Below are 14,066 nucleotides of genomic sequence, written 5' to 3' on the forward strand. Positions count from 1 at the left end.
ATCAAACCAAGGCTGTTGTTCGTTAGGCCATGTAAGTGGCAATCCTCTAGGACAGCTATTTTATTTTCAGGTCCAACTTGCTACCCATAACCACAGAAGGAACATTTATGTTTTATTTGTGCTTCTTTTCATGTATAAAAAAATGAGTGAGAAGTCTCAGGCTCTTTAATCTCAGACTCTTAAATGCTTCTCTCTCCTCTCCCCCAGAATCCTGGTAAACTACCTCCCAATACAGATTTTCATATTTATATAAGCATATTGAAGAATATTTTCTAAGCAAGTATCCTTTTAAAACCAATTCCTAAATTAGATAAAGAGGGAATGCCTGACTCTAGAAATCCTGTTAGAGGGATAAACCCCTCTAAATCTTTTCCTTATTTGCTCCCCTGATCTGATACTACTGTTGTGCATTTTCTAGTAAGAAATGTGCACTTTGTCCAGATTTTTTAAAAAATAGTTTCAGAAATAAAGCATTACTTAACTATAATATGTATATTTATATTTACTGAGTGGTTTTGAAACGTTCATATACATTCAGATTCTCTTGTTACTTGGTTTTAACTCAAGGATTAATTTAGCTGTTTCCTGCTAATCTAGGACATTGACTTCAGAAGGAATATTCCACACGGCAAAACAAAGAGAACACAGCTAGGCTCTGGGAGCACAATCATACCTTCAGTAGTTGCCATCTTCTTCAGCAGGGAAGGCACCCCAGAGTGTGTCCACACAAATAAAGCACTGAGCAATCTCCAGCTTGTTTCTGTACTGAAGAATTTGTCTCAGTCTCATACAAAGGACTCGATTTTCCCTGCGTCTCACACGGAGGATGAACGTACTCCACAAGTGCTCCCATGATTCAAATCAGGAGCGGTATCTGATTGTGCCACTGACTGGGAGAAATGTGCAGGCTCGGAGTTCCCAGGGAGCAGCATCCTGCTCCCTCCCAGCCTCGTCTCTCACTGTCAGCTCCGGGATGAGACCTGTTCTGTGTCAGCAGGACGGCTCAGAGGTGCAGCACAGCAGCTGCAGGACAGGGCAGAACCAAGGGAAAGCTTCCAGCACGGGCTGGAAGTTCTGGCATTTGCTTCAATACCAACCCAACTGAGATGCTCGTTTGGCCTTGAACCAAAGCAGGTGGGACCTCGGGGGCTTCGGTTCCTCGGCTGTGGATGTTTTCCACTCACACCACAAGGCAAGAGCGGCACACCTGACACACCTGACAGTGAGCAGAGGCAAGCAGAGTTACCCTGGTATATTTTGGAATATGACTGTGCTATCAGAATTGTAGGGCTTTGGTTTACAGCATAGTCATTCTCTCAGTGGGCACTGAACCCAACATTATGTTCAGCAGAAAATTAAGTATATCTTTACAGAGAAGGTTACTATAATAAGTAAGCAGAAATTAAGTTATAACATTCCTGTGGAATACAAATTTTGGCACAGATACAAAATTCTCAAGTCTGGATTTGTTGATACATATGTACTCCTAAGTTAAAGATAAGAAAGCCCAAATATCTCTTAAATATGACAGTAGAAACAGTAACAAGAAAAAAAGCCAAGAACAACATTCACTCCAGCAATAAGACCACAGATATCTGTGGAATTATACCTGAAATAAACCTTTTACTATGCTAAGAAAGAAGAAAATATTAACAAAACCCACCAGCCCTGGGCAGTGAGTCTCCTCAGTCTCCTCAGGCTCACTTTCCATTCAGTGAAGAAAGGCAATTTGCTAGAAGGGATTATCTGAGTACCCACAGTTATGTCTCACATTTAACTCTGCCCTGGAGGAATCTAATTCTTTTTAGACACTAGAGAGGGAGGTCAAAGAAGTTAAGAGTGAGATGAAGTTACCCTTTGTAATTATTTCCTAAATTACATTTGTCAATTCTACTGATTCTCATGATGCAACAGCAACCTCTGATAATTTGCAAGATTCCAGCCAAAAAGAAAAAAGAAAAAGAACATGGGAGGGAAAAGTACATTTTACACTGCAGGCAGTTTTTGGACTCCATAGCAAAGAAATCTACATGTCACTAACTCAGAAATATCCTCTGGACTGATACTTTAAAGGGGATAAACTTTTAAAGAATAATTTCTCTGGATTTCTGTGTCAAATATATCAGAGTTTAGCACTTATCCCCACAATATTTTTTCTGAAAGCACTAATAGGATCAAAATTCTCAGGACCATTTAAGCTTGAATGTGGATGAATTTATAACTTGCTAACTGCAGTTATAGCTAAATTATTTAATAACTGTAATTCATTTTAATTAAAATAAATAATGCATTTAATTGCATCATTAAACTAATTCCTCAAAATAATTGTTTCCTCTCTTGCTATTACCATACAGAAAATTCAGATATATCACTGTAAGCTGCATTCTCTTGTTATCAGACAACTGGTCCAAATCAGTGACAATTTTTTCTTTGATTTTTGACCTATCCTTACTTGAAGTAAAAATTTAAGTAACATTTGTTAATATCTTAAGAAGTACCTAAATGGTTTAGAAGAATCTTACTGAAATCAACAGGATTTAAGTCAAGTCGCTCAAGAACTTCTAAAAATGTGACTGCAACTACACACACAAGTTTCACAAACCCAAAGCGTAAAACAAAACCTGACTGCAAATCTGATCAATGACTAAATTGGCAAGGCTGACCTTATTCTTTCACTAAGATTTAATTCTTATTTGGTATCCTGACATCTTGGAAGTATTTAATATTTATACCTTACTCATTCAAAACTAAACCACATTTCCAGAAAGTCAATAGCAGCCAAAACCCTCGACTGAGTACTAAAATGGAAATAGATGCAAGTCTCTGTTGATACAATTACCTTTTTAGGGTCCCCATTACTCCTTATGGATACTTTTGGGAGGAATATTTTTATGAAAACTGGATGCCTCTATGCTTTGATAGAGTACTTGGTGTTCCACAGGGCTGGGCCACTATTTACCCCGTTTTTCCTCTTTCCTTTTTGCAATTTTATTACACGAAAATGTTAACTCAGTGAAATGTGAAGCTAAACACAGACGTGCACACAAAATTTCATTCTTGCTGTGTTAAAAATATATGAAGAAAATATGAAAAAGGAGGACCTTCATTTTCAGATGAAAATATGCAACTGGAAGGTTGTGAATAATCATGTAGGTACACATTTCTTCAGTAAGGACTAGAAAAACTGTAAGACTAAAAAACCACCTAGCCTAGAAGATTAAATTGACATACTTGCTATCATGACTAATTTTCCCCTTATCTAAGATGCAGTTCTACTGATCCTACCATGCTCTAAGGACTGACCAAATCCTTGTGGGACAGAGCAGAGAAGTGGTGGGATCTCCTTTTGTGGCTCATGAATATCAAAACCAAGTAAGCTGAGTTGGCCAGATAAGCTGAGACTGAGTGCAAACGCCACCACCAAACATCAGCATCTTGCTCCTCAGCCTGAGTGACCCACCTATGCAAAACAACTCACACCAACACACTGTGCCCACTGAAGTTCTCAGACTGCTTCTACTACAGACGTGGCTTTTATTTTTTTACTGAACCTTGTCAGGTTGAAGCTAAACAAGCTCCTCTGCAACCTTCTGTGGAATGAGAATTGCAGGGTGGCAAAAATAGCTACAGCTGCACTACAGCTCCTACTGGCACACCAATGGTTTTCATGGCTCCGACCACCAGAGCCAGGGAAGGGCAATTCAGTCTTCTGGAAATCAAACAGGACATTATCATAGACCACAAACATTAAGCCACCACAGTATTTACTACTAATTAAATGCTCCCATTTTGTTCAGCACGGCAAGCTTGCACCACATGGGTGGTAAGTGGCTCTTCTCAGCATGTGTTGGCTACAAGATACATTTGAAAAACAAATTTTAATTAAAATGTGCATTTCTCAGCTGCTGAAGGGGAAGGAAGGTAACAAGGGATGTAAAACACTCTAAACCATCTTCTAGCTTAATTTAAATGCCATTTAAAAACTAAAATGAACTTTGCAGCCTCTGACATATACTAAAATTTGTGCATATTGCATACCTTCAGTTATACAGAATTCCAGATTTTGGAAGCAAATAACTAGATCAGAAACACTACTATAAAAGCAGAACAATCTGTGGCATGTACTTCATTCATTTAGCAGAAGCCTGAGCTATCAGGTATGTCTGCATCCTTATGAAATGCTGACCATCCTTCAGACTGCACTCAAACCCATTTTGTGGTGTATTTTTGGAAGGATCCTATCTCAGTGGTGTTCTGCTGGAAAACTGGGAGTGACATTTTTCAGCAGACTCCCACTCTGTTGATTACTAAAGGGGCAGATATTGAAGCGGGAAGGGATGTGGAGCTTCTTATGGGATGAGGTTTTTCTCTTCTGCTGAATAAAAAGTACAGCTGCCTCCGAGACTATGGAATTGCCTATGTCTCCAAGACTAACAACAAAGGAAAAGAGATCTCATAGATGAAGGCACTGACTGTATGACCCCAGACAAGTTGCTTGGGGCCAGATTCCAATCCAAGTTACACTGCTCTAGGTCACTGGCCTAATTGCTCCAACACCCTTCTTCTAACAGTGTAACTGAGGCAAAGCACTGCCTTTAATTTTATACTGCTTTTAATATTAACTGTATATTAGAGAAGGCCTTAGCTATATATTAGAGTGGCCTTTCATGATTTGTCCTTTCACATGTCACTAAACAAACAAACAAACAAACACTTCCATTTCTGTTTATTATGAACCTCACACTCAAACTGGTTTACCTCGTTCTTCCTCGGCTGGCAGCAACTTGTGCCATTTATTGCAGCTGTGCCTTAATCACAACCAAAAATGTGTTCTCTCCTTCAAGTTAAGTCATGTGAGTTCAAACCTAGCAAGAGGAGGCAGCCCTGTATTCACATGGGCTTTAACGTGACGTGCCAGCTCGCCTGAAAACTGCAACCGCCTTGATCACACAGGGATTTTTTTTTCATTTAAAACCCTCTTCCTTTCAACAAAGGGAAGCCTGGACAGAAAGGCAAAACTCATCACTTGAAGGGCAACAGAGAGAACTCAAGGCTGGGGAACACAGTTTTACTTTCCCTGAGAAAGTAGGGTGCTCAGCATGAGAGGGCTTTTGTAGCTCCCTGGATGCCCTGGCAGTCTGCAGCATGAATGAGCATTTCTCTACTTCAGCACACTGGTAATTGCTGTGTGCTTTTCACACAGATCTCTTGTAAGGAATGGGATTTGGCTCAGGTTTACACCAGTTTGTGCTTTCTAACTGTGATTTGAAACGTATTACATATTCACAATAGTTCAGGAAATTCTACTTTGTAACTTGTACTGTTTGGGGTTTTTTTTTTAAATTTAAATTGGATGCAGGTTTCAGACTTTCTCCCAGGCCCTAAGAAATAAAAGATATAGGGGTTTTGAGAGCCTTTTTTGGCAGGAGTTGTTCTGTTTTGTTTCATTTTTAGCTGGTTTCCTAGGGCAACCAAATGCTGTCATGGTCTTCAGATGCAGGTCTGCCACTGGTTGACTGTTACTAACTTTTGAACCTCAGAGAAGAGCAGAGAGCTCACAGATAACTTAGGGTGCTGCCAGTTTTGTTAAGGTAGGCAAGCCTGCAGAAATGAGAGAGGATCCTGTTAAATACTCCCTTATCAAGAGGAAGGCTACGAGTTTGAGCTTTTCACAGTTACTAGAATGAAAAAAATGACACAGTTATGAACACTGTAGTCAAAAGAAATCTTTCAGCAGAGTTTTCATCACGCTGGAATTCACTCCTCACTCAGACAAGGTGTAGCATATAGACTGTGTGGGGTTATTAAAAGTCTCAAGCCTAGCTCGTCATGCTTCTTTCCTGATGGCATTTGTGACAGCTCTCCATGCAGGTTATGTAATGAAGATTGTCTAATGAGAAGGAGAAAACTCAAAGGGAAGTTTTGATGGAATTAAGTTAAAAGAAACCTACAATTATGAACCATCAGATTCAAATCCATGGCCCTTGATAATTGCAGAATTACTTTTTTAAAAAAGCACAGCTCAGTTGGATACTTTAAATAGTTTCCATTACAAATTCTTATGTAGTCTTATCCCACAGGCTATCAAACAGCAATTGGATTGCAACAAGTGACCAATCATGACCATGGCAAGACAAAAATTGATCAGCTATAGAGCAATAGCTGCACAGCCTTCTACAAATTCACTATGTCAAACAAGTCCCCTCGAGTATGTTACTTAAAAAGAATTCATATTTAGATTAGTTTTTCATCTTTGGGATTTAGAGCATTTAAAAGCATCTCAAGGAATGCTTTCCAGTTCCCACTCCCTGCTATATGAGCTACTCTAACAAGCATACTAAGATATACTGAAGAATTTAGTTTCCCTGTGTGGCTTCCATCTCAAGCACACTTGCACTAGGGCTGACAGCCCCGCTGGCCAGCTGAGGGGGTTCCCTGATGGTTTGCTCAAGGAAGTGACCCAGAAACCAGCTGAGAATTACACAATATACAAAAACAGAAGGAGAATCACTATTTTTTTGCATATAGGTTCTGATTCTGTCTTCCCTGCACTTGTAGAGTTATGAGAAAGTACACAGTACTGGACATGCTTCTGTCACAGAGGTCATGCTGGGACACCTGATGTGTCACAAAACCTGAAATTAAACTCTCATGCTCTAGACAGGCTGCTGATCTCTGCACATCAGATATGATTGAAGAACTCCATGCTACCTAAACAGACTGACAAAGTGAAGTACAGAAGCAACATATTCAATGTGTTGGGGTTCCAATCCTGGTACAAAGTAGTTCACAGATAAAGGAAACAAAGAAATGTACCCGGAGTTTCAGGTGCCTCCATCTCAGGGGAAAGAGAAGGTAACCTCTACACACGGGCAGAGGTGAGACAATTCCAATAAATGGCACGTGAAATCTTACTGTTCCAGTCTGTCCTTTCATGAAGGGTAAGGTGGTGGCTGTGTCATCAGAGCCCAGGTAACACTGGCTAGAATTCCAGTATGTTCCACACAAGAGGGACAAAACTTCCATGTGATCTAATGGATTCAGTGAGCAGACAGGGGATTTTCAGTTCCTCTCATCAGAGATATGTCTTGAAATTACACTGAAAGTGTAAAGGCTAGAAATTCATCAGAAGCCACATGTTTACTTCTGAACATTTATATTAAATTACCAGCATAAATTCCATCATAAAAGTGTAAATGCATAATACTTACTTCATGTCATCAAATGGACCTTAGTAGCACTAAAATACAATCTGCTGCACATCTTGTTCTTAATTTTATCCCTTCCTTTATGTAAACTCATGTATAATTTCCCTTTACATAAGTTGGATTAAAAGGAGCAATGGCACAGCATGAATCACTCCATGGATACTTGTATACTAATACTTACAGCTGGCCAAGATTGAAAGGGCCTTTTAACATCTTTTTATCCTGCTCATTTTGAAGTCCAAATGCCTTCAACTCTGAGTACACATAGAAATGAACAGTAAAAAATCACCCTGAATAATCTTTTGAGAATGTTATTTCTAGCCCATAACTAAAGATGGATTAAATCCAGACAAACTGCAGCTTAGAGAGAAAAATTCCAAATTAGATGCCTATCTGTATGAAATGAGATAGAACACACGCACCAAAAGCTAGGAAAATACAGTGGTTGTAAGATCTCAATCAAGTCGCATTATGAATGCAAATTGGTTTTCTACACAAAGTCTTACTGAAGCCAGTGGAACAGCTCAGGGAAAAAATTTATGGGATGCTTCTGATGATTGCAAACTGAAGAGTTACAACAACAGTGCAAGGATATACAAAGCTTAGTATGGGAATTCTTCAAACTATGCTTCTCTTGGAGCTGCCAGCTGTGTCTGACTTTCTCCACTACTGGGGAAATAAACTCCAGACACCACTCCACACTTGGAACTAAGAAAGAGTGCAACTCTGGTAATACTTTCTGACTTTCTGTCACTCTGCAGGAATGAAAGAACAACACCGAACTAGTTTTAAGGTTTCCCGTTTTTGGCAGCAGCGAGAACTGTCAAGGCTCAGAGAAACTGTTGCAGGTTATAAAAACAGCACAGCTAATCATTGCTTTTGAAAACATCCATGCAAAACACCTCGTTCATTCAAGCGTAAATAAAACAAGAACACTCTGAAAACAATAAAATTGACTAATGATTCAACTACAAACCACTGTGAAAACTGATACAGCTACAAACACTAGCAACTCAGAATATTCTGTAACTTCTGTAACTACAAAGAATTCTAATCAAACCTTCTGTGCTGAGGGAAATATTTTCAAGGTCAAATAGAGGATGCTCCACTGTATAACAAAACTTACTGTGAGGAAGTGATCCTGGAGCAGAGCTTTCTTTAGTTCCAACACCATAAACATTCTATTTGTTCCTACCTTCCTATAGCAGTGACATATTTTATACAGGTATTATGTACTGGCAATATCACTACTAATTTTTCAGACATGTTTGTAAATTTTTGAAGAAAGTAGTCTGCAAGTAAAAGGGAACAGAAGACACAGTGTATGAGTGTGGGCTGGGCTCAGCCAGAATTAAATATAGCCCTCCAGGTCACAAAAAGCACGAAAGGCCAGGCATGCTGGCAGCCCGGAAGGTGCACCTACTGTACCGAGTGGACTAAGAAAAACAAACTCAGACATCTTTTTTGATCTTTAAAAGACCTTTACCTCCTCAACTGTGGTTAAAATGCTGGCATTTACTTCAGCAGCACAGAGGGAACTGAAAACCGCCTTATTCAGAAAATCTGGGGCCTCCAAACCTGCCATTCAGAGGCCGTGAACAATAAAAGGTGGACAGAATTACAAGGAATGGGTAAAGGAGGAGATCTTTCCAGATTTTAGGTAGGGGGGAAATGGAAAACTAATGAGGCAGAGAAGTCCCAGAACGAAAAGCCAAGGTCAGGAAGACAGGCTTCAGCAAACCTTTAGAGACAGCTGAGCATAACAGTGCCTGACTGGAACCCATTCCAAAATGAATGATGAAACACAAGAGAACTCTATTTAAATAAGAATGTGACAGAGTCACTCCTCAACACACCTTACACGAACCAGGAACCTCACTGGAAAGCTGATGTAAAGGCTGAAATGGCTTTCTGGGCATACTCTGATCTAGATTCTACAGTCATAACTGCAGGGGAAATTTGGAGATGTGAGCTCAGAACGCTGCTTACCAGAGGTGGTAGAGCCACCAGATTAGTAGGCTGAAAAGGAGGTTGCTAGTAAAACAGAAATTTCTAGTTTAAGATGGAAGATGAAAGAGCTGAAGAGGATAGTAATGACTTAACTCTTCCTTAATAAAAACAATATAAAAATAAAATGCAAAAAAAAAAAAAAGCTTTTGTCTTTGCGTTTTGCATAAGATGTATGAAACTTTAAGTGAGGGGTTGGCTTGGCATTGCTGCTTCTCAAATGCTAGAGGCAGAATTTCTCTTCTCTAAATGATTCCTCCTGCCATTGTACTTACTGGGAACTATTGATCTGCTGGGCTAAACAATGGCTGACAGGGCTAAACAATGACATACAGCAAAACAGGTGAGCAGTTCGGGTGCCCACTGGCTTACCATAGAGCCTGTGCCTAGTTTCAGGCTGTGTAAGTGTCTTTATGACTGATCTGTAAAGAGAGATCACATTTAGCTATTGCAGACAACATTAAAATAGAAGGGGCTGCAAGAGAAGCATGGGCAGGAAGTGCTAAAATGGATTTTGTTATGGAATAAATAAAAGAAGGTATCTGGGAACTATAATCTAAAAAAAAAAACACAAAGAAGAAGAGACATACATAGGAGACAGTGATGATTTAAATGCTTTAATTATAACAATGAGTAGAAATTAACTATAAAACCTACATCATATATTTGAGTTTCAACCTATCAATATCAGGGAATAGCACTGAGAGAGAACAGTAGGTGAATCTGGCATAATTACACATCCAACATTTTAGTTGCTTTATAAAGGATCTAGCAGAGTTTCAGTGAAAAATAACTGAATGAAAAAGGGCACTAATAGAATACCAGGCAAGATTTAAATAGCTAATAATATGTAACTTGGTCATTGCCAGACAAAATAGCTCACAATCAATTATGCAGATTTGAGTGTCATAAAGCTCTAAAAGAAGACGAGAAGGAAGAATGGAAAATAACTCCAAAAATGAATGAGTATAAAGGAGGAATGTGGATGACTACATTTCTTGACACTGGGATGTTGAATAGCCAGTTTCCAGCAAAGCCTCTCCAGTTGTGACATCATTGCTTATGATATAAAACAAGACAAGATAAAATACACCCAATGGTGAGCTGAAGTGAATGACAGGCAAATCATTAGTTTTCTTCTCTTCCACAATCCTAAAGATCATTTATAGAAGACTTGTTGCTTGGCTCCATTTAGTATTTTTCTGTGTTCTAATGGTAAGGAATATCACATGTGAAATCTTAGTCTCTGGCAAGAATGTAAATCTAAAGCCATAATAAGTATTTTTCTTTGCAACAGGAGAGCTTTTGAAGTGATGCACTAGATTTTAGCTCCTACCTGAAGCTGCATTATTGCTTGTCACAAAAAAACCAACCAAACAAAAAACCCACAATCATCACTCTTTTCAAGTTCTGCCAGGTTAGACATGATTCTATGGAATAAATGCATTTCTTAGTTGAGCATTCCAGCACTCAAACTCAAAAAAATCGATACAGTTGGCATTTTGAAGAGAGTGAATTTAAATCTCCAAAGTTGCAGCTGGAGAGAAGAATAAAAACAGCAATACACATAACTGAATTTTGTGTCCTATCAAAATATCACAGATACAGCACCTCTCCATTATGCTGGATACAAAAATATGAATTGTTTATTCCTGTGCTCAGAAGTCTCATAGTTTTTTAAAAAAACAAACAACAATGCAAAAACAACCACTCAGGACACTAAGAATTACTGTGAAACTTGGGTCTCTCAGTTGTCCTTCATGTGGGATTCTACTCAGACATTCGATTTTTCCCCATCTCTCAGATGTACATGATAACCTTTCAGAAATAGCAGTGATACTGCTCCATGATGCCAAAAAGGGGATTGGAAAAATGCATCCAGAGCCTGGATGATGCCACTTCATCCCTTCTGTTTGAAAAGCAAATGTGTACACAATATGGCCATGAAAGCCCCAGTTAATGAACTCTAGAAAAATCTTTCTGAATGCTCCAATAAATCCAGCATAATAATAAACTCCTGAAATAAATTAGAAAGCATGAGACATGCTTAAGTAACATGGAAAGCCAAAGATGCAAGTTGTTTACATAAAACAGAGATGACATCTTAGCTTGTATGATGTAATGCTTTTATACAGGCCTGGTAGACTAAACAGTTTTGATGGTGCCAAGTGTTTGGAAGGTGATGAAAATGATTGGAATTGGCCAAGACACCAATTCCAGCTCTGATCCTGATGCCCAAACACTATCTTCAAATACATGAAGACCGAAAAAACCTTTAAAAGCACTTTAGAGAGATTGTATAGTTCAAGCCATCAATAGCTGGAAACTGCCCGAATGAAGCAGACTTGAATAACCTTAAATTGGACACTTTGTTCAGATTATGATATAGTCTTTAACTGCATGATTACATATTAATTTTTCCACATAAATCTAGACTCATTCAGCATACATAATGAATAGTGCCTACATAATGAACTATTTTTCTTGTAGCAGCTATTTGCTGTTCAGTGTGTAGTCTCAGGACTTATTTGCTACACATTATTCATCCTCTGCTCTGAAGACAAAATTATGAATTTCATCATGGGTTTTTTCCATGCACCTCATGGGTTTTTCCAGGCTACTACAGTGTCTGGCTGCTTAACAAACATTCATTAGTTTATTTAGAAAACATCTCTGTGAGGGGAGGCAATAATACTGCTTCCATTTTACATATGGAAAACTGATGCACAGAGAAGTTAAAATATAGTTTCTAACTTGAAGTGCCTATTTAAGGTGGTGAACATTTCTCTTCTCAAAGCATTTAGTACTGTGCTTTGTATTTTCAAAGTTCTGCTCCCACGGAAGTCAGGAGAAGCTGTTGACTCCCAGTACCCCTGGAGCCCTGATACCATGGTACCATTCTTTGCTGGCAAATGAACAAGGAGAATTTGCTGTCCTGGGTTGGTGTGGCTTTGAAAGCTGGCACGTGCTGATACACACTGACCTTTCCCTGGTGGTCACACCAAAACATGGCCTCTTCTGCCCTGTTCCTGTCCCACCCCTTCTTCTACTCCCCAGTCACACTTCAAAAGTCCTGCTCCTCATTCCTAAGGCCGTCCTTTCAGTCCCAGTCTCTTTGCTCAGCACGTCCTGGTTCCATTCCTTTACTCCTCAGCTGTGCAGACCAAAATGTCCAGTTCCCCCTCTCCACATTCTTGTACTTTTTGTCTCTTCTGTGCACGCAGGTCTCCAGGTTTACTCTTCATAGGTTCCCCATCCTCATTCTTCAAACTAATCTACCCTGGGTGAACACCTCCTCATTTTCCTCCCCAGTTTTACTTCCCTGGGCACGCTGCCTGAACTTGGATTGTCTCCCTCGCTCATTCATCTTCTTTTCCTGTTTTCATTCAGGGTTATTTTGACCACTTCTGCCTTCCCATCTAATCTAATCACCAGCTTGTAAATCTTTCCTGTTCTTCCACCCTTGACCAGCCACTGCCTCAAGTCTATCAGCACCTTTGGGGCCAGTTTTCTTGCCCCACTCCCCAGTCTGTGCCTCCCAAGGTCCAACATCCTCTTTGAGGGTTTGTTTCTCTGCTCTTCTTTCTGCATTTTCAGAGGTGTCTTCTGCTTTCCATCTGTCTGTTCCAACTGTGGGAGCACGGGAAGTGTGTGACAGCGTCACTGCTCTCACCCTGGCAGGACCCCAGCAGCCAAAGTGCATCATCTGTAGGGGGAGTGCTGCACAACCACAGTGTGGAGCTTCAGGAAGTTCAGCTGCTCACATCTAAGGCTGCTGTACCAAGCCTGTGAAAAGCACAGGTTTTTTTCCCAAGGCTTATGATTTTCTGACGTTAGCTATGTTCTCATAGAATTGGCCTGCTCGTGACACAAAGGGCATCCATCCATCTACTAAAGGTTTAATCCCTAGGTGGGGCTAATACAAATTTTATAAAAAGGTCACCAGAATTTTCAGCACAAAGGAAACATTCATTCTGCCCTGAGTTTGCAAAAATATGGCTACAGTGTTCAAATATGGTAAAGGAAAATAACAAATGTTTTTTCCTACACACGGGGTGAGTTAAGGAGAGTTCTAAAGAACTACACGTTGGATTGTGCAACAGACTAATACTGAGCTGTGCTATCAGACCCACCTAAGAGAATAAGAACAAATAATGCAAGATACATTTGTAAATAACAGAGTATGCAAAAAATAAGAGCTCATAATTGGCTTTATAATATTGCGCTCACTTTACATCTTATCAGGAGTTTTTATCTAAAAATAAAATCTCCAAAATGCGTACATTTGTAATCTTTTAACATTTGTAAATTTTTAAATGGTCTTAATTCATTAAGAGAGATGACAATGCTTACAAGAACAACACTTAAAAAAACCCTCTAAAAATAGAGCAACCGTTGTGATATTATTAATTGCTCACTCCTGTTCCCAGATTTGTGGCTCCTGCATATACCTACATAGGATGAATAATCCAGTTTTCTGAATACAAAATGTCTTAATACTAATTCTCCCATCTCAGAAAGGAAGAATAACATTTTGCTATCTACATGATTTTTCCATTATTGTTTATGTTTATGCTGCAGCGTTGCTTGCAATTCCAAACTAAGTGTGTTGCAGAGTTTTTCATAGTTGGATGTGTAATGTTACAATTACGTAGTGATATTTATCACAAAACTTTGATTAACTTCAGCGATGTCAATCACCTTCCCCAATTTCATCTTTCGCAACAAAGATACCTTAAAATAAATTGTGAGTGTTTATAATATAAATGTACCCATGTACACAACCAGGGACAAAAATGTATCGCATAGGCACTTATCCAGAAGGATTAATGCCGTAACCTTTGCTTCCTT

General features: G+C 39.3%; 1 protein-coding gene across 4 annotated transcripts in view; it reads right to left on the bottom strand.

Annotated features, from left to right (window-relative positions):
• The window catches only part of PHYHIPL (phytanoyl-CoA 2-hydroxylase interacting protein like), a 58,299-nt gene that overhangs the window by 18,874 nt on the left and 25,359 nt on the right, over nt 1–14,066 (bottom strand). Inside the window, exon 1 of one of the 4 annotated variants that reach the window (XM_064662425.1) lies at nt 674–1,055. The exons of the other annotated variants lie outside the window; for them this stretch is intronic. Coding sequence (XP_064518495.1) covers nt 674–689 — 16 coding nt within the window. The 5' untranslated portion in view covers nt 690–1,055. Of the gene's footprint in view, nt 1–673; nt 1,056–14,066 lie in introns of those variants that run through there. 4 annotated transcript variants of the gene reach the window in all.

The sequence above is a fragment of the Pseudopipra pipra genome, chromosome 8, assembly GCF_036250125.1.
Source record: "Pseudopipra pipra isolate bDixPip1 chromosome 8, bDixPip1.hap1, whole genome shotgun sequence".
NCBI lineage: Eukaryota > Metazoa > Chordata > Aves > Passeriformes > Pipridae > Pseudopipra > Pseudopipra pipra.